At 41.9% G+C, this 27,144-nt stretch overlaps 1 protein-coding gene across 1 annotated transcript in view; it reads left to right on the forward strand.

Annotated features, from left to right (window-relative positions):
* LOC103742095 (neuronal growth regulator 1) overlaps positions 1-27,144 on the forward strand; it is a 280,876-nt gene that overhangs the window by 89,515 nt on the left and 164,217 nt on the right. Inside the window, exon 3 of the mRNA XM_008843070.1 lies at positions 11,956-12,076. Within this exon, the coding sequence (XP_008841292.1) occupies positions 11,956-12,076 (121 nt within the window). The remainder of the gene's footprint in view (positions 1-11,955; positions 12,077-27,144) is intronic.

Below are 27,144 nucleotides of genomic sequence, written 5' to 3' on the forward strand. Positions count from 1 at the left end.
AGAGGGACAGGGGGTGAGGGAGAGGGAGGGGGAGAGGAAAGGGGAGAGGGAGGGGAGAGAGGGAGGACATGACGTGGTCACAGAGGTAGCGAGAAGGTGACATCACTGGAGGCCTCGTGGACTGTAGTATATTTGATAGAGTTTGACAGGAGAAGCCAGGTCCCGCTGAGGGATGGGGACGTCACATGGACTGACAGAAAAAGTCAAAGAACATGCCAAGGGAACGAGGACCAACTGGAAGGACTGGGGAAAGCCAGCACCTCAAGGCCGAACTGTGAACATAGAAGCACAGGAAGGGCTCAGTCCCTGGGCCTTGTAGGCGCGCAGTAGCTATTAACACACTCTACCTTATACTCACTGCTGCAATTCATGTGTCCATTAAAATGAGTTTTGAAATACCAAAGGTCATGTTGGCTTATGCAATGGCCGTCAGAATCCAGATGTGTTTGTCAGCTCAAGGATAGACTCTCTAAGGTCATCACCGTGTATTCTGATGACACTGATGACCAGGTAATGCAGTAACTGGTCAGCATCAGGCTTTGCAAGGGGAGCACTAAGTGCAGAGGATCTAGTTAATTCGGAGTGAGGGGCCTGCGTGAGGTTGAAGCCAAAACCATGCGGACAGTGTTAGCTGCATTTATAGGGATGTTTGTGAGAAGGAAGGACCAGCACGTCCACTGACCGTGTATGTGTTGCTGCTCTTGCTGATGTAAGCTTCTTTTCTTAGACTTCTTCTTTCTTGACATGCTTCAGTCAGTGTCAAGTTATTTTTGCTGTTAGGCAGTTTCCTCACACCATGGTTTTATTTAGTCATTGTCCAAAGGATGACATTTTTTCCTTGTAAACTATTCCAAGACCCCAATAAACTCATACCCTTTCTTTTGAAGATTAAAGTTTTCTATGCAGTGTGCTCCCACAGCCTCTGGTCGCAAGCCTCGCTCCTGGCAGGCTCTGGTTCCCTTCTGGTTTCTTGGTTCCGATCACTTACTTTCTTGGTTCAGATTTTCTTTCTCCATGGCTAGAAAAGCAATCATAGTATCATTTATATGGGAAAGGTTATTTCTCCATTCGACATCCCTTCCCTCTAGATCCTTGTTAATGAGTTCATGACAAGCCTGTATCTGCATCTTACTCTCTGACCCATGTGGAGACACCATAACACATCTTTCAGAATCTACAGATGAGTATATGTCTGGCTCCCACCTCAAAATACACAGAGATGTAGGAGTGATTCTAGTTTAACGTTCGTTTTCTTTGAGGGTGCTACAGTTTTGGTGTAAATTGTACCCCACTGGATCCTGTGTTTGAACACTTGGTGACACTGTCTTGGGAGGTTGTTGAACTTTCTGAAGATGGAGCTAGCTAGCTGCAGGAAGGGGTGACCAGGGTTCTGACCCTGAGCCTTGTGTCTGGGCTGCTTGTGGTCTACTCTGCTTCCTCACACCCCCATTTGTGAGCGCACAGCTGCCACAGTCAACAACCACTGCACCTTCTCCATTAAAGAACTGTATCCGTCCATTGAGAACAAACAACCCTCTCCTCTCCAACTCGTCCTTTTCACCCTGATGGTTAGAGTCACTGATGTGGTAGGAATTTAGTTTGTCCTTCACTGGACATGTTTTTTACAATCTTCCTAGACTTCTGTCATCCTCCCTTGGTCATCTGATAGAGAGAGATGCAAGGACAAAGGAATACTCACTTCGAAGTCTTTTCCTGCAACGTTAGTTGTGTTTTTCTTTAACTTCTCTATCTCTTTCTAGCTACTCAAAGTTTCTTTATTCTTCCTTAAGACAGTGTGTTTGGAAAATGATTCTTTAGACTACATTAGCAATATGAATTATTCATTTTTCAGAATTAAACAATTTAGTAGCTGAATTTTAATAAACTTTTTAATGTTCTATTTTAAGATTACGGAAGGCCACAGTCACAAGAAGAAATAATAAACCATTCATTCTACTAAGAAAGCGATTCTATTCTTATTCTGTGAGGGCAGAAATCCTTCCAGCCCACGGCTTCCTGGTGCCCTCACATGCATTGTGGGGCTTTTGGAAGAAGTTGGCCCTGAGGTCAGAGGAAAAAGAATCCCATGAGGATTCAGCCTAAGGAAACCCTTCATCACCACAGACGCTGCTACTAGTCATTGACTAGGTTCACTGGTTGTAAGAATCTTAATATATATACAGTTCTAGTACAATCACATTTTGAGAAATCAATACCAGTCTTTTTTATAACAGTCATAACAATAACCATAATAAAAATTAGTACAATATGCTCTTAATTAATACGCTAGAAACATGTTTCCTATGGAAGAAATCCCATTAACATTACCACATTTTACAGGTAAATCTAAAGAAAGATCTGCACTTTTGTGGTCTTTCTGAAGGTTCACTAAAATCATTTGTATGTCATGAAATTCATGATGAAAGGAATATGTTGTATTTTTTGCCCAGAGAATTTTTGTTTTTCACTGTGCTAATCCTTTAAAGGAATACATTGCATTGATGTGAGCCTGCGTGTGCTGTGAGGCAACCTGCTTTTGGAGAGTCAGGTGTGCTGTGAGGCAACCTGCTTTTGGAGAGTCAGGGCTTTATGACTCCTCCAGATTTGCCCACTGTATGCAGACCAGTCACATGCTATGATTTCAGCAACAGCAGCCCAGAGGTCGCCTCATGAACAAATCTGAAGAATAAGAGTCTAGAAAACATTGGATCATTTAATTCCTGTGGCTACCGCTGGTAATGCAATAAGCCTCAGACCTGTTTTACAGTGGCTGCGTCTCCAGGGTGAGCGCTGTAGACAAGAGCCCACTATCGCTCTGCGGCTTGGCCAGTTCTGGCCAGGTCAAACTGTGTGCGTGCGAAGGAAGTCTGCCTAAGAGCTCGCTTGTTCTAAACCTTCCCTTTCTGCAATTTCCTCTAATTCGTCATGAATCACAAATAATCCAACCGTCTCCCCACCCGCATTTATCCTCCATCTCTCTCTTCCAATGAGTTCCCACAATTACATTCCTTCACTACCGCAATTTCATGATATTTATACTGCAATATAAAATTTTAGAATATTCAACCCCTTTAAATAGTTAAATACTAATGGTTTAAACTGAAGCTTAGGAACAGAATCACTTGTGTTGTAGTTTCAAATCATGAACATATTTTTCTTTGTGAGTTTAAGGGACCAGACCAGGGCCTTCACTAATGCACCTAAAATCAAATTTCATAGACAATCATGTATCTTTGTTTTACAAATCTTTTTTTAACCAAATACTTTATTTTCTCTGCAATTCTGGGAATACAAGAGAATCAGGGATCATACCCTAAATCATTGTCATATTGTACAGGAAACACTTGATAAACACATAAATTCAGGTTTACATGTGGAATTCTGTTAATCACTGTCTTTCCTATGAAAAAGAAAATGACCTCATCGAACACTTGATTGAATCAGTGCATTGATTGTACCATGCCCACCAAAGAACACCCCGGCACGGTGTGAGTCAGAAAAGAAGATGTAGCTTTAGACAGACGTGTTTTCTGCGTTGGTCTCATTGTGAGGCGCACGCATCTTATTCCTTTGCCAAGCAGACCCAAGGCAAGGTCTACCCATCTGTCTTCTGAGTAGATTTCCTTGACTAACTATATTAAAAAGCAGGATGTGTGTGGAATTCCGGGAGAGGAAAAAGTATAAAATACTAAACTAACTTCCAACCAAGTTAACCACAGGCTGTTAGGATAAGAAGAATGCAATGTTTAAAAAATCCATTTTGTTTTTTGTATCTTGACAATCTCGCGCTCAGGAAGGGAGCAAGGTAATGCCGCTTGGTCTCTGGTAATAATTTCTATTTTAGCTAGTGTTTTTATCGACTGGAAACGCCATGTGAAGCGCTAAGGCGAGCTCCGGATGAGTTGCCTCCTATTTTCCGCGCAGCAGGCCTGGGAAGTAGGCGCTATTTATTTTACAAGTGACAAAACTGAGATGTCGAAGAGTTAACTCGGCAGTGGTGGAGCTGATCTGCCCTGACTGCAAGTAGAGGGTCCTGGCTCTGTCCCCTCTGTCTAGAAGTCAAGGTTTGGAGAAGGGTGGAGGTACATTACAAGCTATATTGCTTCCATCCCCTGTGAACACTGACCAGAGGGTGAATTAGTGTAAATAGCCTTAAATCATGCTACTAGGATTTAACTATATATCTTGGTAGTTTGGTTTTGATTCATATTATGATTATGTTAACTTTATTTTTCTCAGCAATAATATGCTATGTTATTAGCTCCCCTTGGAGCTAAATTTATTTATAAACCAAGGACATATTTCCCTTCAGAAAGGTTGCTGACCTTGTAGTATGTTTCTATGAAATAGAAAGACTCTGAAAGAATGTCATTATTTGTAGACTAAGTTTCTGCCTGTCTCCAAAGAAAATTTTTCAATTGTCATCATATCCATCTGTAATAGTCATGTATCGAGAGGCTCAGGTATAGCTCAGTGGTATAGCACTTGCTTGCCTGCATAGCAAGCACAAGGCTCTGGGTTTGGACACACACGCATGCACACACAAAGGATGGAGCTTGTCTTGTATGCTATGACCAAGACTGCTTTATTTTAACTGAAAAATTCTGGGATTTAAGTCAAAACCAAGATACATACTTACCGCTTAAATTCTGCAGGGCTGACTTCTCTATGGTTTCCTTCTCTTTGGGAAGTCCACACTTCCGTTTCTTCTCGGGCATACTTCTGTACTGTAGCTGCTTAATGCTATGGCCCCACCACTGTCCATCACCTTGAGCTATGTGGATAATAGTGAACTTTTGGTTGTTGTATCTCCAAAGTTTCATTTCGCCCACCTTAGTTTTGGAAGTCTGCTCACTTTTTCTAACAAGGCTGTGAGTAACCAAATCTCCCACCGACAGTGACAAAAGAAGACGAAGGTCTTTGGACTATTGTCATGTCACTAAGAAAATAATGATTAGGCTTTCCAGTGCCAAGTAGAGATTCCATGGCCTGCACCTGCAGAGCCTGGAGTTTTGGATGAAGAACCTTTCATTATCTTCATCCTGAACTGACAGGCCAAACAATGCAAACTCGCCCCACAGAGCAAACGAAAAGGAGAGAGTCCTCTTTGCTGAGCGTCGAATCATACAGGTGTTGAATACCCCTTGTTGACCTTTTTGCTGGCTTTCCCCAACATCTGTTCTTTCCACACATCTACATCTGTCTAATGACACTCCCGTGAAATTGACTGTTTTTCACTCCACTTACTGGCACGTACAATTTGGCACAAGGGTATTGTGCTTAAATGTCAGCAGTGTACACCTATGAGTTACCGCAAAGAATGCTGTTGTTCCCATGAATTTGAGAGGCTCAAGTATTTACTTTCTCTGTGCATACTTTGCTGTTATCAAAATATTACATTTGAACAGAATAAAATCCAGTCTCTACGGAGTGAAATGTAGTTTCTAAAACAGAAACACAAGAAGAATCATGTCAGTTCCTGCACGACCTACTTAGATAAGGCTTGCACTGAGCACAGGGACAAAACTCACAGGGATGTGGAGACTCTAGTGACGAAAGAGATGGGCTTGTGAGCAGTCACTCAAGTTTATCATGAAATCACTTTTCCAAGAAAGGGGCCAGTCTAATTTCTTAAAGCGTGGCACAGTTTACCGTAGAGTTGCTACTTTCCGGCTGTTGGACCCTCCCTTATACTGTTCCCACGCTTGCCTTAGGCCTAGGTTCTCTCCTGTTCTTCCCGGCTGAGACCCGGCCCGGCCCACTGCATCTTCATCCCCTGTACCCTGACCAGCATGTTCTCCTGCTCCAGAGCCTACACCTTCTCTACCTAACTAATTTGACCCTCCCAACCTGTCTTCATCCCTACCTTGGGCCTAGGCTCCTTCCTACTAGTCTGCCTGAGGCCTCCTGACTACTCTGATAAGTCAGATCCCACCCAGTGCATCTTGATTTTCCTGAACCCTGACCGGTCTCTCCCCACACTGTCCTCATTCCTACTTTGGGCCTGGACGCCCATCCCACCTGAGACCTCTGGACTAGCCTCCTAAGCCCACTATATCTTGATACCTCTGTACTCAGACCAGCCACAGTCCTTGATTGCCTCCCAGAACTTGAAGGTGAGACCCATTACTGAAGAAAGGACATACTTTGGACACAGGACTTGTAGCAGACGGCAAGACTGACCTGGAGGCCTCCTCCCTGAAGAGTAGCTCTCATAGTTCCAGAGGACACTACGCATGCCGCTAAGGGAGAAAATCTATCAGTGGTCCTACCAAGCTGTAAACCCAAATAACCAGAGCAATGACCTTCACAGCAAACTACCTCTGTTGATGCTGTAGTGGAACTTTTATCTTGGGGGTAATCAATAGCTATCTAATCGGAATTAAGGTCTAATCAATGGGAGGGAACTCATGTGTGCTACTATAAACATAGCCAAATGCACATGGCTAGAGAGGTTGCAGATCCTAGAGAAAACCCTATATCACAATCCCTGGACAAACATAATTTCCCACTGTATGCTAAATATATATTCTTATATTATAGACAAGTATACCTCTTAGCACTTATCAAAGAACCTTCTTTTTGCAACAGACAAAGACTATTACAGAGTCCACAACTGATCACACAGAGAACTAAGTGTCTGTGAGATGCCCAGCCCTAAGTGATACATCTACAATGGAACCTTTATACCTAAGGCTCATGGAACAGAGTGGAAGAGGGGATAGAGAAAATATTAACGCATCTTTCAATTCTCACCACTGAAGCTTCCTCATGCAACAAAGGGTGATTAACACGGAAGGCTACAATTGGCTAAAATGTAGACTTCAGAGTGCATATCCCTGGGTAGGACACCTATATCAAAACCCTGCCACCCAGGGCTCATAAACCACTGTGGAAGAGGGGGTGGAAAGACTGTAAGAGCCGGGGGTGGTGGATGACCACAGGACCACAGGAAATAGAGTTTTCTGGGTGGCTGGGAACCTGCTCATATGAACTTAGAGCAATTGTGGCAGCATGTACAGAGCCATGCAAACTCAGACCTGACAAAATCCCAGCATAGAACTGGGAAAAGGGAAAAAAGACCCAATCTTAGTTGAGGAACTATTGGCAGATGATCGTTGCTGGCTGAGGGAGAGCTGGTCGTCTTTAAAGGGAGTGGTGCTAGCTAGACTGACCATGCTCCAGTGATATATATATATATACATATTTGCTATTTTTGACAACTTTGCTAAGCAGATTTATGATTTAAAGAGTTAAAGATTTGGCTGGAAATTTGATTGGTCATAATTGTTGTCAAGGACATTTATTTCAAGGAATTGAGAACCATAGCCCTTCCAATGCAAATACTCGGAACGTCTTCCCCAAAGTCTCTAAGGACTGCAGAACTCATGAGCACTGCCTGCCTGAGACATCAATAATGGTTGTTCATGTTATAAATTACAATCATTGGATCAAATATGCAAAAGATGCCTTAAGAGATCCAACACACCAATGATCTAATAGTTCAGAATATATCTGAGAAAAATATCAATTCCATAAGAAACTCAAAGCCTTCTGGAATTCTGTGGAAAATAGTTTTTTAAAGTCTCCATCCAGGAGGAGATTTGTGATGTGGATGTTGACATGACAATGCGAAGCAATGTGGACAAGAAACCCACCTGTGTAATCAGACATCTCAGGCTTACACATAATAGCAGGTTTTAAATTCCATAAACTAGGATTTTCACTAAAAATGTCCAGTTGTTGATGATCAACTGGATGTCAGTGAGTTAGGCCCAACATGACCAATGATTAAAATTCAATTTTTCATAATTCCTAGCCATTTTGTAGCATGACCAATGACTTTATCATCGTCCTGAGGGTTATCAGAACAGTTCCCAACTGCCCCACCTGCTCTGCACACTATTCTAGACAGCAGCCAATGAGTCTTCACAATATGAGTAAACACAAATCCTCTACTAAAAGAGGCTCAAACTGCATCTTCATAGAAGGGCATCCGAAGTCTTTACCATGACTCTCAGACACTACAAAGCCAGGGTCACAGTTGCATGTGTCCCCGGATCCTCTCCCTGGCCTCGCAAAGCTATTGACCGTTTCACTGGATGTGATGGCTAATCTTGATCGTGAACTTAACATACTTGGGAAGAGGGAATCTCAACTGAAGACTTTCCTCCATCACCTTGGCCTGTGAACATACCTGTGGGGCATTGCCTGAATTGCTAATTGATGTAGGAGGGTCCAGCTCACTGTGGGCGCATCCCTGGGCATCCCTTTTATAGCCTGGGCTGTATAAGAACGGTAGCTTAGCAGCCAGGGGAAGCAAGCCAGTGAGCAGCGTTCCTCCATGGTCCCTGCTTCAGTGTCTGCCTCTAGGTTCCTGACTTGAGTGCTTGCTGGGGCTTCCTTTGATGGTAGACAGCAACGTGAAGCCAAATAACCCGTTTTTCACCAAGTTGCTTTTGGTTGTGGAACTTAACAGAGCAAACGAGAAGCAAGCAGGACCCTGGGCTCCAAAGAGCACACTGACTACTTTTCACTTTAGGTAACCCCTGCCCTTGTTTGCTTTCTGTTGCTGTGACAAAACACTGACCAAAACCAGCTTGGGGAGAGAAGAGTTCACCTTACACTTTCAAACAGCAGTCCATCACTGAGGGAAGTCAGGGCAGGAAATAAAGTAGGGACCTAGAGGGAGGAGCTGTGGCACAGACTGTGGAGGAACTCTGCTTGTTAACTTGATCCTTGGACCTGTGGCTCAACCTGCTTTCTTATACAACTCAGGACCAACACCTGCTCGGGGCTGGCACCATGCCCACTGAACTGGACCCTCCCACATAAATTATCAAATAAGAAAACACCTCACAGACAACAACCACAGGCCCACCCATGGAAGCAAGGCCTCGATTGAGGTTTCTGCTCACAGCCCCGGCTCTTGAATCTACCACTGGGCACGTTCTCCCACCGTTCAATTCTCTATTTAAATATTATCAAATGATCAATGACCTCCAACCACACTTGGCTCTCCTTCTTCACATCCATCTGAGTTTGTATCCATCTGTGACAGCTCTTCCAGGCCAAGAACTGTATTATTTTTTTCATCAATGAGCTCTCTAATACCAGATTTTAACTGATGAATAAATGAAGTTACACACTTAGATGAATCCCGTTCCTCACCGTTTTCCAAGAGATGCGCAGTAATGCAATTAAGTAACATTTATTTTCATGTCTCTAAGAAAATCAGTAGAGCCTTTAGGTTCAAGTTTGTAACTGTAGACACAAAATGAGATCCCTAGGAGAGCCCCGTCACACACGACTGCCCCACAGCCCACCCGCTGCATTGCTCTACATCACAAATGCCCTTAGCACATTTTCTTGCACAGACCACTTAGCTTTCTCACCTTCTCTATGTGTACTTCCATGTGACATTTTGTCTTTCTGTTCATCAGTACAGCCCACATTCTTCCAAATAGCAGGATCCTGTCTCTTTAACTTTGGTGGTAAAACACGCAGTGCCTGGCCATCTGCACACCGGACTGTATAAAAGCCATTTAATGATGAATTAGGTTCTCATTTAGGTTCATTACGCCTGGCTTTTCAGGCAATGTTCCGGATTTCATGCCTTTGTTTGTAATGAGTCATGGCCCCCTTGACAAACGGGAGAGTCATTAAACTAACCAGGTCATCAATAGAAGCCTGTGCTGGAGTGCCTGTTGCATATAGTTATTTTATCTTCAATAATAGTTGAATACCATAAATGATCACAGCCTGTGCATGTGATGGGGTGGGGGGTGAAGGTCTCTGAGAATGGGCCTTCTTACCTGTGCCTCTCTCAGGCAAGCGGGGACATAACAATCGATGGGTCAGGGGACTTGTTATAGAGGTCTTCTGTATATTTGAATCAATTCTGCAAGGGACATGACTCCTTGCTTAACAAAAGAGTTCAGAATTACTCAGTGGCCCCTCACATTGCTTTGGGGATCTTACACATATGAATGTGCAGATATTTAATTGTATGTGCAAGATTTTCTCCAAACATCTTTGGAAAAGAGTCTCATCATTTTTCATCAAGTTATCAGCAAGTACGCCAATAAAAAATATTGCAGTGCAATTATTTTTCCCAAACCATAAACTGAATCTTTACTCTTCAGAGTCATGTTGCAGAGGATAGAGATGTTATAATTTTGAAATAGAAAATGCTGAATTCAGTCAGGCAGTTTTTGAAAGAAAGGTGATGTTCTTCCATAAGAGTGTTTATTGTTTGTATGTTTTCATATATTGGAATAAAATCACATTAAACCATATACTTCTCATAGTTTTCCACAGAAACATCACATACATCCACTGCACACACTTGGGTCAGCTGTTCTAATTGGCTTGTATTTGTGTTGTCTTCAACTTTCCAGTTATATTGAACTATACAGTGTTATTTAAACTATGTGTCATGTTGAAAACTTGGTAGAAACGCAAATGCTCATATTCATCCAATTCCTACATTTCCCTCCAATTCCTTCTGCGTGGCCCCTCCCGTCTCCGAGTCTGGCACACCTTCAAGCTGCCTAAGCCAACGCAGTTGCTCTGGCCTCCTCATCACTCATCTCTCACTCTGCCAAGATGTGCTATTGGCTCCAGCTTTGCAGTGGATCCCAAACCCAGCCACTTTCCACCCCGCTCCCCATCCCTGTGTGACGGCTGTGCAGCATGTGCCTTGCTCAGACAGTCCCAACCTCATTCCTCGTCTCCCCTTCTGGTCCCAGACTGGCCTTTCCACAACACAGTGGCCAGTGACTCTTGTATTTAGACTATTCAGTTACCACATTTGCTGTCTATGGTTGGTCTCCATGCCCTCCCCTATCTAGAATGTTCATCTGGTCATGTCAGGAATTTGACTTTGTTGAACTTTTAGAAATGCCTGGCCCGGGTTGAAGGCTCAATAACTATTTGGTGAATGAAGGGTATGGTTTGAGTTTCCAGTGGCAATTCATGAAGAGAGGCCTGTATTAGCTGGAGTCACAATGAGGCCTATGGGGCTGGGGGCATCTAAAATGGGCTCTAGGGGGCTGGAGAGATGGCTCAGCGGTTAAGAACACCGGCTGTTCTTGCAGAAGACCTGGGTTCAAATCCCAGCACCCACATTGCAGCTAACAACTGTTCGTAATTCCAGTTCCAGGGGATCTGACAGCCTCTTCTGTCCTCTGCAGGCATTGCAAAACATGGGTGCACATACATGCAGGCAATACACTCATGCACATAAAATAATGAGATCTTAGCAGACAGCCTGAGGAGGATGGGTTCCAACTGTGTATAATAATAAAATAAAATGGGCTCAGGGTCTGTGGAGATGGACATGTCATGTGGCAGCCATTCATGGCTAAAGCAGAAAAACCGAGAATACCGAACCCTCCTTGAGTCTCCATGACTGACTTCAAATCTGCATTGAAGTAGCTATTTAAATGATGCTGCAGAAATTATTTAACTTCTCTGAATTTGAGTTTTCACACTTGTAAACTAGGAACCATACCATCTAACTCAGAGCATTACTGTGAGGAAATCAGGGACATACAACTCACAGCCAGTGGCGGGCTGCCCAGTGACCACTCAATAAAGAAGAGCTATGACCGGGGCATAGTTTGACCGGGATACAGATGAAGTGCTCGCCTAACCGTGCTATTTTTCCAATAGGAAGTCAGGCCAAAATGTATTGCATTTACTCAGCACTCCCAGAGAATATCCATCTATTGTCCAACTTGAAAAATGGAGCTGAAAATGGCTGGTCTTGTGTTTGAAGCACAAAACGCCGGCGCTGTGATGCGTTGGCCTATCGGGCATGAGATCGCTTGGCATACAGAAGGAATACAAATGTGTGTGTGTGTGTGTGTGTGTGTGTGTGTGTGTGTGTGTGGTGTCTCTGCCGAAGATTACTTCTCTTTACCCACCAGCCTGTTTTTGTTTCTTTTCCAGTTGCGCCTACGATTCAGGAAATTAAGTCTGGCACGGTGACCCCGGGACGCAGCGGACTGATAAGATGCGAAGGCGCAGGTGTGCCACCGCCAGCCTTCGAATGGTTCAAAGGAGAGAAGAAGTAAGGCCTTTGCGAGCTCACGTGTTTGTGTTCCCATGCTCACTTGAAGCAGTTTCCCTAACTGGCTTGAACGAGTCTCAGAAGCCTCCTTACAGCAGGCAGGGTGAAGGGCCCACGTGGGGAGCGTGAGGAGCTGACGGTGTTCCAGGAGAAATGTCTGCATTGGTTTCTCTAATCTCAGAAAAGCCTGCAAATCCCCCAAGGCTGGTAACTCTAATTTCTTCCCCTCTCTTCTGAACCGGGCGTCAAAGGCTCTTCCTAGCAACCGTGTTTACTTGGAAGGCAGCCTGGCTCTGAAGGGCTTGGGCAGAGCTTCCACGAGAGCACTTCAAAAGGAGCTGCCTTCTTGATAAGCCTGAATCACCTGCCCCACTGTCCCACAAGGAAGTTTACTCTTGCTTTTATTGGGAGGTGTTAGCTTTCCCTGCTGGGCCTATAGCAGAGAGAAAATGCCATGACCGAGGGGAGACCCAGCTGAGGATTTCAGGGCTACCCTCTGAAGTCAGCATGCGTATCATCATGATGAATGAGAATGGTCATGCTTGGGTTTTAGTGTGTGCGTGGTGTATGCATGTCTGTGCACATGTGTGTGTGGTTGGATTCACGCATGGGTGTGCATGTGGAAGCCAAAGATGACTGTCCACTGTGTCACTCTCCACCTAATTTTTAAGACGGAATCTCAACGCACTCTCCACCTAACTTTGGGACAAGGTCTCTCGCTGAATAAGAATCCACATTTTGGCTTCTGACTGGCCAGTGAGCTCTAGGACCCTCGCAGCTCCTTTCCCAGCTCCAGAATTACAGACATGTGCTTCCCTGCCTGGCTTTTTACATGGATGCTGGGGATGAAATGTGAGTCCTGGTGCTTGCAGAGCAGGACTTTACCCAGTGAGCTATCTCCTCGGTCTTTGAAGCTGTAATCAAAAGGAGATGTACCTGAGGTAGCCTTAGTTTAAGCGAAACTTTGCCTTAATAATAAACCTTAGCCTCGTGATATCTCATTTGTTCTCAATAACTGGCCATATTGCCTGTTTTTGCATCTGTTTTATATGCAACCTCTTATAACTAGGGAAGTTTCCATTTTTTATTCACTTACTAATTGATTTATGCTTTCTACTGATTCTAAATATGCCTGTTTGTGGCTTTCTGTGAGACACCACACTTCGAACACTGAGGGTTAGATGAGCTGGCTTGTGGTTCCCCTAGTTCCACTCTCTATGTTTCTCTGTCTACCAAGAGCCCTCTCAGATCCCAAAAGCCCTGACTGGAAAATTCGTTTGTGGTTGCCTGGATGGGCAAACTTCCTGGAGAGTATTGCTCAACCATCTGAAAGTCATAAAACTTTCAGCTCTGCTACAATCTTATCTGTTGCCCAAGAAATAATATCTATGAAGAGGGCAGGTCAGTTCTTCCTTCCATGAAGACATCCTTGGGAGACCACCCCAAACAGATCTCCAGTTCTCCATAAAAGGCAGATAGACATAAATTATGTCTCTCTTACCTAAAGTCAGGACTTAGTCTGTAATATTCATTTCTTAAAAGCTAAAAGAAGACTCCCTCCTTGGCCTCCAAGTGTGAATGTGAGCCCCTTTGTTAAAGGTCACATTGTCTCCAATGCCTGTGATGATTTAGATTCTCTCTTGCTCTCTACCTCTCTCCTTCTCTCTCCCTCTCCCCCCCCAGTTCTTTTAAGATTTGATTCGATTTTCAAAAAAGTTTAGAACCATTTGCTCACACAGAAAAGGTAACTGTATTCTCCCCGTCAGTGTCGTCCAGAGCACACACACCTGTGCAATATGTCAAAATCAGATGCACTTGTGGCAGGTAAACACATGGTAGGTTCAGTACACGGTGTACATTCATCACTGTTTAGAGTTATAAATGAAGAAATATCCAATATTCCAAATATTGCCAGAATAATTTCCTCTCAGAACTATAGTAAAGCAAATTACAATTGAACCCGGGAGAGGCAGATTCTGTCTTTTGTGGTTGTTACTGCACTGAGTGGATCTGCCATGATCTGGGCTATTCAAAAGTTTACCTCTTCAGAATCAAAGAGCACTCACTGCTGTGTGGTATGTAGCACTCCAAGTTGATGATAAATTGGAATGCTTTTTATTTTCATAAGAAAGCTATAATGGGTGCTGTCATTCTTAACTTTGACTTACAGAAACCAAGGCTGACACATTTCCAAGCAATATTTACAAGTTAGTGGCACAAAGAGGATTAGTATCCAGAAGTCTATACATTTTCAGGCAGAGTCTACGGATTTAACCCCTTTACAGGATGATCGTAGTCCTTTTGGCAAGGGTTAAAGAACTTTAAGGAGAGAGACAGTGACAGAGACACAGAGACAGACAGAATCTGGAACATCTGGAGTAGGTCATAGCTCTACAGTCTATCAGAAACGATTTTAGAAAGTCAAGGATGAACACCAGTGGTAAAGGCGTTCTGGGCTGATGGTTGGTGCAGAATAAGAAGTTGCTCACGTAGACTCGAGCCTCTCAGTGAGCACAATGAAGGACACGAGAAGGAAAAAAAAAAAGGAATCAGGCGGGTTTGCAGCAGGGACATGTGTATCCGGTTGAGTTGTCTTCTGAACCTGCAGGACCCTGATCAGAAGCAGGACTCTGCCAGAGGCACTGTCAGATCAAACAAGAGTTCACTCAAGCTCTGTAAGTGTGATTTTCTAGAGATTTTCACTTACGGGCCTTATTTAAAAATCAGAAACGACCTACACAATCTTTTTATTTTTTACTTATGCTAATCTTTTATTTAAGCCCTGCATTTATGCTAGTCACACATTTTTATTGATTTTTTGTGCATTTCATACACATCATATATATATTTCCCCTCTTCCCTTTCAGCATCCTCCCGTGGCCCCTACCCCCTCGCCGTGCCTCTGGATTTCATGCATTCTTTCATTTATGTTAAGGTGTATGAACCAGGTTAGTGGTCTCTAACATTCCCTCAGTGCACGTTCAACTGCTGGGGTCTACTCAGCCTGTATAGAGTCACTTCCTTAAAGATCAGCCCTTGCTTACCCAGCAGTAATCAGCTGCCCCATAGCTCTTCAGCTAAATGCTGTACATTTCCACAGTTCTATGGTGAGATTTTTGTCTGCTTGAGTTTGCATGGGTCTTGCACATACTGAGACCATTGCTGTAAGTTAATATGTGCAAGGTCCCAGGAGCCTCTAGGACTCCATTTCCATATGGCCATGCATGTTTTTCCCTGACTCTTATAATCTTTCTGTTCCCTCTTCTGCAACGGCCCCTGAGCCCTGGGTTCATTTCCCTCTGTTTCATGAGAGAGCTTTGATGATGAGAGAGATGCATTAGTGTTCTCTCTGCACCCTCTTCCATATGTTTCATGAGCCTTAGATGTAGAGGTTCCCTTGTAGATGTGTCACTTAGGGTTGGGCATACACAGTCTCTGTGTATGACCAGATGTGGAACTCTATAATAGTCTTCATCTGTCGCAAAAGAAGCTTTGATGAGTGGCGACTGAAAGACTCATCTATAAATATAAGGGTCCATATCTAGAACATAGTAAGAAATTACATTTGTCTAGGGATGTGACAGCCTTGGGGATTTTCTCTAAGATCTATTACATCTCCAGCCACATATATCTGACTGTACTTATAGTACCACACATTTGTTCCTTCCCATGAGTGGCTTTAAATTCAATTAGGTAGCTCTTGATTGCCCCCAAGATAAAAATGCCACTACTGCACCAATGTAGTTCACTGTGCCAGGCATTGTTGTGGTTATTAGGACTTAAAGCTGAGGTTGGACCATCCGTTGATGTTCTCCCTTAGCAGCTCGCATAGCGTCCTCCAAATCTATGAGAGGTAACCTCATAGGGAGGTGGCTTTCACGTCAATTTTAGCTCCATTGCTCCAAGTCCTGTGTTCAAAGTATGACCTATCTTCATCAATAGAGTCTTGTCTTCAAGTTCTGGAAGGCAATCAAGGGCTGTGGAAATAGCCTGTGTAATTTTGGAAATCTCTTGGACTATCCTGGCCAACAACTCAATGGGAGGCTTCTCCCGTTTGGTACTGTTATTGTTGTTCTCGTTCTTGTTGTTATATAGCCTTTAGCTATATACATAGATGCATATAGAGTTATTATATGTGTAATTTTTCAGTAGGCTTTTGAATTAATACATTTACTGCTAGTTTTTTACACCAGATAGGCATTATTTATCTCTCCTCTCTCTCCCTGTCTAACCCTTCCTTCCCAGTTAAAGTACCCCCATTTTTCCCATTCCTCTCTTGAAAATATCTGTTCCTAATGGTCTCCCCTCTCTTGAGCTGCTTCTTCCCCTTCACCCCCATAGTTCCTTGTATAACCCTCCCTCCCACCCTCCCATTTAAGTACCCCTATCTATTTTCAGCTTGTTAACACCTGCTTCCTACTGTTCTTCTCAGGGTCCTTCTTTCCCTTTATCTCCCTGGTTCCTTCCAAGTTTCCTGGCTATTGCAGTCACATATAAGAATTTGGTGCTAGAATCCACAAATAAGGGAGAACATATGTCCTTTGTTTTTCTGAGTCTTTGTTACTTCACTTAGTATAACACTTTCTAGGTCCATCCATTTATCTGCCAATTTCATGATTGTGTTTTTTCTTTACCCCTGAGTAGAACTCTATTGTGTAAATGTACCACATTTTCATTACCCACTTGTCAGTTAAGGGACACTTAAGTTGATTCCATTTCCTAGCTATTGTGAAAAAAGCAGCAACACACATGGATCTCTGCAGTAGGATGAGTCCTTTGAGTATATGCCAAGGAGTGGTATAATTGGGTCTTATGGTAGGTTTGTTTTGGGTTTTAAGAGCTCCCCACACTGCTTTCCATAGTGGTTGCACAAGTTTGCAATCCCTCCAGCAGTGAATGAGTGTTCTCCTTTCTCCACATCCTCTCCAGCATTTGGTATCATTTGTTCTCTTGATCTTGGCCAGTCTGGCTGGGGCAAGATGAAGTAATAAGGTGGTTTTAATTTGCATTGCCCTAATTACTAATGATGTTGAACACTTTTTAAAGTGCTTCTTAGCCATCTTTATTTTTTCTTTTGAGAACTCTCTGTTCAGGTTCACAGCCCACTTTTTAACTGGGTGATTTGTTTTCTTGATTCCCTGTTTTTTGAGTTCTTTATGATTCTGGATGTTAAACCTCTGTCAGATGCGTCACTGGTAAAGATTTTCTCACACTCTGGGTTTTCTTTATATTTCCTTGGTTGTTTCTTTTGCAGTACAGAAGATTTTTAGTTTAATGAGATCCTACATGTTGATTGTTGACTCTAATATCCAAATTAGAAAGTCCTTTCCCACACCTGTATCTCATAGATTACTGTCTATGTTTACTTCTAACAGTTTCAAAGTTTCAGTTTTCAGATTGAGGATTTTGATCCATTTGGAGCTGACTTTCGTGCAAGGTGAAAGGTTAAGTGTCTAGTTTCATTCTTCTACAGGTGGAGATCCAGGTTTACCAGTACCACTTGTTGAAGATGCTGTCTGTCCTCCATTGTGTGTTCTTAGCCCCTTTGTCAAATATCAGGTGGCTGAAATTGCGTGCACTCAAGTTTGGGTCTTCAATGATGTTCATCTGTGTGTCTGTTTTTGTGCCAGTACCGTGCTGTTTTCATGACTATAGCTCTGTAATAAAGTTTGAGATCTGGTATGGTGATATACCCAGCATTGCTCTTTGTGCTCAAAATTGCTTTGGTTATCTGGGATATTTTGTGAGTCCATATGAAATTTAGGATGCTTTTTTCCTAATTCTATGATGAATATCTTGGATATTTTGATTGGCATTGTATTGAATCTATATATTGCTTTTAATAGGGTGGTCATTTTCACAATATTAATTCTTCTAATCCATGAGCATGGGAGGTCCTTCCATCTTCTGGTGTCTTCCTCAATCTTTCTTCAAAGATTTAAATTTTTCATTGTAGAGATCTTTAATGTCTTTAGTCAAGTTTATTCCTAGATATTTTATTTTTTGAGGCTATTGTGAATTAGAGGGTTTCCATATGTTCTTTGTTTTATTGCTTGTTATTGGTATTTAGAAAAGCTTCGCTGATTTTTTTTAGATTAAGTTTGTAACCAGTCACCTTGCTGAAAGTGTTAACCATTTCTAGAAGCCTTCTCAAGGGATTTTGGGATCTCTTGGGTATAATATCATATTATCTGTAAATAGGAATAATTTGACCTCATTTTCCAATTACTACTCCTTTAATTTCTTTTTATTGTCTTATTGCTCTAGCAAGAGCTTCAAGTACTATATTTAAAAAGTAGTGTGCATAAGAGCCTTTCCTGCTTCCAGATTTTAATGAGAATGATTCCAGGTGTTCTCCATTTAGAATGATGTTGGCTGTGGGTTTGTCAAATATGGCTTTAATTATGTTGAAATATGTTCCCTACAATCCAGTTCCCTCTAGGACTTTGAACATTAATGTATGTTGAATTTTGCCAAAGGCCTTGTCTGCATCTATCGAGATGACTGTGCTATTTTTGTCTTTGAGTCAATTTATGCGATTTATAACATTATTGACTTATTTATAGGAAACCATCCCTGCATTTCTGGAATAAAGCCAACTTGATCATGGTGTATGATCTTTTTAATGTGTGTCTGTATATGGCTTGCAAATATTTTGTTGAAATTTTTGAATCAATATTCATTAAGGGTATGGGTCTATAAATTATTTTTTGTTGTGCCTAGTTTGGGTATTAGGATGATGCTGGCATTGTAGAAGGAATTTGGGAGCTCTCCCTCTGTTTCTATCTTTTGGAATAATTTGAGAGTATTAGTTGTAGATCGTCTTCAAATGTCTGGTAGAATTCTACTACAAATCCATCTGGGCTTTGTCATTTTTTAGTTGGGAAGTTTTGTATTACTCTTTCAATTTCCCTATATGTTATGGATCTGTTTATGCTGTTGATCTCTTCTTGGTTTAGTTTTGGTGGTTCCCATGATTTTAGATAATCATCCATTTGTTATAGATTTTCAAATTTAATAGAGTATAGGTTTTTAAAGTATTACCTTATAATATTCTATATCTTTTTGATGTCTGCTGTGATGTTTCCCCTTTCACCTCTGATTTTGTTGATTTGGATTTGCTGTTTCTTTTGGTTAACTGGGCTAAGGGTCTATCTTTTTATCTTTTCAAAATAAACTCTTAGATGAATTTATTCTTTGTATTGTTTTCTTTTTTCTTATTTCATTAATTTCTGCTCTGATTTTTGTTATTTCTTCTCCTTTGATGGGTTTCAGCTTCATTTGTTCTTGAATTCCAGGGTCTTGAGTTGCAAGATTAAGTTATGTATTTGTGCTAATTTTTTAATGTAGGCACTCTGAGCTATAAACTTCCCTCTTAGGACTGCTTTTTTAAATGTCCCAGAGGATTTGTTGTGTTGCACTATCCTTTTAGTTCCAGATACGCTTTTAGTTCTTTCTGAATTTATTCTTTGACCCACTCATCATTCAGGAATGTGTTGTTTAATCTCCATGAGTTCATGTAGTTACTAAAGTTTCCTACGGTGTTGATTTTAAGCTTTATTGCATTGTGTTCTGATAGAATGCATGAAATTATTTCCATTTTTTGTATTGATTGAGTTTTGTTTTGTGCTCCAGTATGTGGCCAGTTTTAGAGTAAGTTCCATGGGGTGTTGAATAGAAAGTATCCTAGGTGCTTGGATGGAATATTTGGTAGATGTCTATTAGATCCATTTGATGTATGAGGTCCTTTAATTCAGATATCTCTATTTATTCTTTGTTAAATTGACTTGTCTACTGGAGACAGTGTGGTATTGAAGTCCCCTACTACTACTGAGTTGAGGTTAGTCTGTGTCTTAAAGTCCTGTAGTGTTGTTTTTACGAAGTTGGGTGCACTAGATTTGATGCATATATGTTCACAACTGAAATATCTTCTTGATCAATTGTTCCTTTGATCGGAATGAAGTAACCCTCTTTCTTGCCTCTGATTAGTTTTAGTTTTAAGTCTATTTTTGTCAGATATTGGAATTTCAGCCCAAGCTTGTTTCTTAGTGCAGTTTTCTTGTACTACTTTTTCACATCATTTCACCTTAAGGTAGTGCCTATCCCTGAAGGTGAGCTGAGTTTCTTACAGGCAACAAAAAGATGGATTTAGTTTCTTAATCCATTCAACTAGCCTGTGTCTTTTGACTGGGGAGTTGAGGCCATTGATATTTAAAGTTACTATTGACGGATGTCTATTGGTTGCCATCATTTTAATTTCTGCTTTCATCCTTGGTCTAGTTTGGGGTTTCCCCAGTTACACCTTCATTCAGTTTCCTTAGTTGTCTCTTGGGTGTAGTCATTCCTTTCTTCAGTCATTGGTATTGCTTTGAGTATTCTCTGAAGGGCTTGTTTGGTGGACATGAATTCTTTCAACCTATTCACGTTGTGGAAGAATTTTCTTTCCCCTTCAACTGTAATAGACATTTTTTCTGGGTAAATTATTCTGGGTTGGTATCTACGATCATTTAGAACTGGGAATACTTTGGTCCGGGCTCTTGTGGCTTTCATAGTTTGCATTGAAATGTCAGCTGTAATTCTGATAGGTTTTCCTTTATATGCGACTTGTTTTTCTCCTGCAGCTTTCAGTACCTTCTCTTTGTTCTGTACATTTAGTGTTTTACTATGATGTGCTGTGGGGAATTTCTTTTCTGGCCCTGTCTATTTGGTGTTCTATGTCCTTCTTGTATTTGTATGGGGATGTCTTTCCTTAATTTGGGGAAATTTTCTTCTACAATCTTATTGAAGATCTTGTCAGTACCATTTACCTGAGATTCTTCTCTTTGTCAATGCCTATGGCGTGTAAATTTGGTCTTTTCATGGTGTCCTGTATTTCCTGCATGCTCTATTCTTGTGTTTTGTTAAACTTTTCATATTCTTGACTTCTTCAACTTTATCATCCAATCTTGATTCTCTGAAGGAAAACGGGGATAAACTTCTGACTGAATTCACAAAAGAGATAGAAATAATATTGAAGAAAACTCAAGCTGAAATGAAGAAGGATGTGAAAACCTCAATAAGTCAATTTGAAATGACAGGAGAAGCCTCACCAATAGAATGACTGAAATGGAAAAAGACCACACAATCTTTTTACTGTGTTTAAGGAAATTTTTAGACATATGCCTCTTTCTTAAATCAAGATACTCAAAACTAGCTTTTCATTCAGACAAACATGCTCATACACAAATACACATATACACTACACACACATGCATACCCAGACACACATACACACAAATGCATATATACATACATGAACACACATGCATACATACACTCATACATATACATACATACACACATACTCACATATATATACAGAGACACACATATACATATGCATGCATACACAAACCCATACATACGTATATAGACACATAAATATACATATACACAGACACACATAGCTATACTTATATTTACATACACATACTATACACATACATTAGCACACAATCATACACACATACACATTCACACACATGGCCCACTAGCTGATTGTGACTTCTGGCCTTCTCTATCTGACTTTCTTCAGCTTATATCCATGTTTCATACACTGACACGGCCAGTCTAAAACCTTTGCAGATGGAGCTATAAAGCTCAACACAATTCAAAGAGAAGAAAGGGACACATACTTACTAAGGAAGTCCCTCTTTCCAGGCCCTTGGAATTTTATCTCGTTTATTCTTCAGACCCCTGTGAGCTTTCTGCCCTCAGTTTACTCACAGAGGCCTAAGGTAACTGCCCCCAGCACTGGCTCAGTTGAGATTCACAGACATTCCATCCATGTTCCTTTCTCTGCTGGAACTGTTAGTAAGCACTTACTAATTGGCAAATCAACCATAAACTAAACCAGTAAACAATTGTATCAACCATTTCAGTGGGTGAGGAGTGCAGGAGCAGGTAGCTTGAGGGTTATAGCTCAGGGTCTCTCACAAAGTGACAAGCAAGATGCCCCGTGCAGCTGGCCCTCTGAAGGCCTGCTTTGAGCAGGAGGATGTGCTTCCAAAGTAGCCCACTCACATGCCCAGGGAGCTAGTGCAGGTGTTAGTTCTGGGCAGATGGCCTCAATTAATTGCCATGTGAATATCGCCACAGAACCGCAGGCCTTCCCCTAGAGTGTGATCCTGCAGGGAGCAGGATAGAAACTGCTACATCTTTTATGACAGAGTGTCAGATTTCACACTGTCCTTTCTGAACTATTATTGCCTACTCATGGCAACCACATTCCTGGTAGGAGCCTGGGTATCAAGAAGTGGGATCATCAGATGCCCTCTTCAAACATGGCTTCCCACACATGGTTATCAACAGGTGAGGTTATCAGATGCCCTCTTCAATGATGAGTTCACATAGTCTCTTATAGACAACATAATTAGTTTTTATAGTATAAATATTACCTATTTAAACTAGTTTATTGCTCTGTTTGGACAACCATAATAAGAGGAACTACATTTATATAATTTGCTAAAATATTGCCCATTGATATGAGGTGGTAATTTTTAAAAGTGTACTCTTTCAACATAATGAATCCCAATAAGCTTAATTTTACCTTACATACATCTTACTAAAGGGGAAATCGGAGCTTGAGATCGATGACATATTTAAACTTTCTTTCCTTGATAACATTAGCTCACAATTTTGCCACGTGCTTCCGTGGCTCAGTTCCCTTTTGTTTGTCAAGATTTACTGTCAGTCAAGCCTGAGGCCACAAAGCTTTCAGATCCCTGAGATCAGTGAGACTTCTCCAGGCTTTTAGGACATGGTGTGTCAATTAGTTCATCCAAAGATGTAACTGTATAAATATGTTCTCCAAAATACATGTTTATCAGTTAAAAACACAATATTAAATAAATAAATAAAATTTAAAATAGTGTTTTAATTATTTACCTGTTTTAGAATCTGGGCTAATTTTGTTCGTGCTTTTTGGAAGTTTTTAATTCCAACAGTCTTTCTTTCTTAGCCCTTCAGCATAACAAGACAGGGAAATAAAAGTGAGATAAAGACAGATTGCGCCAAAGAATTAAAAGCAAATTCACAATAAAACATCAAAAACTATAGATATATCAGTTTTAAAAATGTGCTCCTAAAAATGAAGTGTTTTACACATGACAGTGTGGGACCCACAGCATCTTCACACTTTAAGTAACACATTTCCAACTTTGGGAGTTTACAGTCATTATTCATAATGCCGGTACAGAGCTATGTACAAAATTTAAAGATCATTGCTACTTTGCGGTGGTATGAAGGATGAGTCACTGACATGTATGAAACATGCACAGGGACTCACACAGATGCATCCACCTACCATCGCAGGGGACATGCAGAGAATCAGCCTTGCAGAGAATTCACAGACTGCATTCACAAGTGGTGACCCTTGCAGCCAGGTTAGTGGTAGCCTGGTTCAGGAATCACTGTTCATCCCTGGCTTGACACTGGGAAATCCTAGAGGACTCTCAGCCCAGCGGCTAGTCTTCCCCCATCTGCTGCTCTGAGTTTCTACCTAACTGTGGAAGCGGGTCATAAGTTTCACGCGCACATTCCCTTCGCCAAAGGTACAGAGGAAGGGGGTCTCCACAATGTTTGTATTTTCAAGGGAACCAGCAAAATGAATTAAAATATTTCATTGCATGCATCATCAGTGACCCTCTTTCCTTACTTTCCCGTACAATATATTTCTGTCAGAAATATGAATGCATTGCATAGCATATTATAATTTTCTGAGCATTTTCCTATATGGTGTCTTTGCAAAATGGGCACATTGTGTATTTCAATTACAAAGAATCAAATCTTCATGCTTCGGTTGCTACGTGAGATGTGAAAAGAGAGAAAGGTAAATGTGTGAAGACATGTAAATGGCACCTCTTGCTTCTCTACCTAGTATATAAACTTAAAAATACTCATCACAGGAGAGCTACGCCTTCCGGTCTTCCTCATTCCACTTGCCTCTGACAGTGCACATCTCCGCATTATATGTGAAGTTTTAGTATTGAAAATGCATGTTTGACACGAGCCGGCTTTAAAATAGAAGTCAACCTCTTCATCCAGGGCTCAGGCATAGACAGTCACGTAAAGCAGTGGTCAGCAACATACATGGGGACAAACCTAGGAATCAGATGTAGAACTGCGAACATGAACAAGGGAAAATGCATCATCTCTCTGTCTCTCTCTCTTCTCTGTATCAGTCTATCTCTCTCTCTCTCTCCTTCTCTCACATGCATTTCACTTACTAACTCATTCTTACCAGAGCAAGAAGTTATATATTTTGATTTAGAAGTGTATTAGAAACAAACTTAATACCATTTCCAGCTAAAATTCTTTTCTCTGGGGCTAGAAAGATGGCTCAGCAGTTAAGAACTCTTACTTCTCTTGTAGAGGACATAGGTTCATGTCCAAGCACCCACATGGCAGCTCCCAACCATATTCTGGCCTCTGAGAGCATATGGTGGACATACAGGCATACATGCAGGTAAGTCACTTGCACACATAAAATAAAAATAAAAATAATCTTCCCTGAGTTGCACGTGCTGGCACATGCCTCTTGTTCTAGCTACTCAGGAGACGGACACAGGAAAATCACTTGAAACAACTCAAAGTTAGCCTTGTAAAAAAATACAAAAAAAAAGAAAAGATTTACTTGACTTAATATTTACTTCTTCATTGAACTGTGCACTGGGCTCTTAGGGTCGGTGAGATGATCTGAACACTAGGTAAGAAATGAGTTTCAACGTCATCTCATTTCCATATTTGACTTTGTAATCCAGGCAAGGGACGTGGTGGATAAATATGTGAGACCACTTGAATCATCTCAACAACTGGGATCCAGAGAGTACGTGCTCACGAGACCCAAATGTATTTAAAACTTGAGCCAGTCAGACAAAGGAGATACTGGGCCAAATCCAGTTTTTCTCCATAGATTTAGCATTTGCAATTTGTCAAAATAGTTCGCAAAATAAAGCAAGCCCTAAGTTAAACATCCTAAGGGAACCATGAAACTTCACAGGGATGAAGAAGGCCTTGGGACAAAAGTCATTTGAACAACACTTTCAAGCCTCGTAAGGGTTCAGCAATGATCACGGAGCAAAGACAAACGTGGGCGAAGCTGGGGAACGTTGTATGGACAGGCTGTGGGGGGCAGAGTATGAGTTCACTATCCTAACTAGGTAACGGTGGTTGAAGCCCCCGCTGTCCATCTCTGACTCAATGTTTTTAGTTATCGACCTTGATCACGTGACCACCACCCCCATGCACGTTCTCACTGTCCTTTAATTATACTAAACTCTATTCTCACATTTACCAGTTTGCAGCTGGCTATCACACCCACCAAGCTGCAGCCACAGTCTTTCTTGGCTACCACATGCTTAGCTCCTTGTCTATGGGGTGGTCTGGCTGTTCTCCTAGGTGGAAGCCTATCATTAGGAGCCATCCTCACACTTCAGTCTGTCACAATTAGCTGCAGTCAAAGTGAGGGTGTGTGAAAGGTCAGAGTGCCTTACATGTGTCCCTTGAGAACTTCCAAGGTCCAGCTGTCCTTCCATGGTGAAGATACCGTCCCTTCTCTTGACTGCTTAGCTTGATGATCTCATCCCTGGCTACAAACTTTCATTCATCCAAGCCCCCCGTGCATGCCCTTCGCTGTCTCAGACTCTGTTGTGTTTTCTGTGGGCCCGTCATCTTACTGCCTGCAGAGATGTACATCCTGCCCCAGGAGGAATTTCTCCAATCGTGCTCTCAGATACCCAGCCCATCGGGCTCTTCACTGCTGATCTCATCTACCTGGGAATAAGAACTGTTTCCACATTACCCAGCACCTGACATGATGTTCCGTGTACCCATTGCAAGGATGAGCACAGTCCTTCAGTAGTTCTACAGCTGGTCATTCTTATGTTGCTTCACTTCCTCTGTGTGTGTGTGTGTGTGTGTGTGTATGCATCTATGTGTGTGTATCCCTGTGTGTATTTGTATATGAGTGTGTATTGTGTATATGTGTGCATCTCCATGTGTGAATGTGTATACAAGTGTGTATTTTATGCATGTGTGTGTATGTATGTATCTCCATGGGTGTATAAGTGTGTATTGTGTGTTACGTGTGTGTGTCCAAGTTCATGTCTGTTCAGGGTTTCATGCACATGTATGCAATGTGTGTGGAGACAAGCAATCATCCTGGGCATGACTCCAGAGGACCTGTCTACATGCTTGTTTGAAACAAGGTCTTATAGGCCTGGAACGCTCCAAGTGGACTAGGCTAGCTGACAAATCTCATGGACCCTCCTGTTTTCGCACCCCAAGTGCTGTTATTATAAGTGCATGCCTCCAGGACTGGCTTCATTCTACATGGGCTTCAGGGATCAAACTCAGGACTACTGCTCACAGGGTGAGCACCTTACCCACTAAGCCATCTCCCCAAGGTTACTTCCAAATGGAGAAAATGGGAATGCATGCAAGTGCATCCTGCCCTCAGACGCTGTAAACCCCACCCAGGTTACACAAGGGAGAGTGGCTCCTGTTGCTGACTTCCAATTCCTTTGTGCGACTGCCCTCCCTGCACAATGGCTGTGCCATTACTCTTCAGGATTAAACCAGACATTCAAATCTTGGGCGCACAGATGTTAGAAGAGCATTTCAAGCAGAGAGAGATGCAGTGGCAACCCAGGTTGTCAGGGACATGAGCTTGCTGCATCAGGGGCGTCGCCTCCCACGCTGTAGCCTTTGTTCATCTGCTGTAGGGCTAAAAGGGCTCCTCCCCATGTAAAGCAAACTGTCATAGGCAAAGCACTCCAAAAGTCTCCTATCTAAAATTATTAATTTCATTAAAATTGATAAATAAGACATACATTTTAAATAGCTTAATAAAGTCTAGAATCTTTGCAGTATCTTAATGTATTATAATAACATTTATATATTCAAATGCACAACTAAAGATAGACACCCCTTGGGGCTAAGACAGTGATGCAGCCAGTCTTCAGCAGGCTCCCAGGAACAAGTGCGTCATATTGTTCCTTAGGCTTAAGTATCCAGCAACACAATAAAGT

Source organism: Nannospalax galili, unplaced genomic scaffold (assembly GCF_000622305.1).
Source record: "Nannospalax galili isolate Female #2095 unplaced genomic scaffold, S.galili_v1.0 scaffold1560, whole genome shotgun sequence".
Lineage (NCBI taxonomy): Eukaryota > Metazoa > Chordata > Mammalia > Rodentia > Spalacidae > Nannospalax > Nannospalax galili.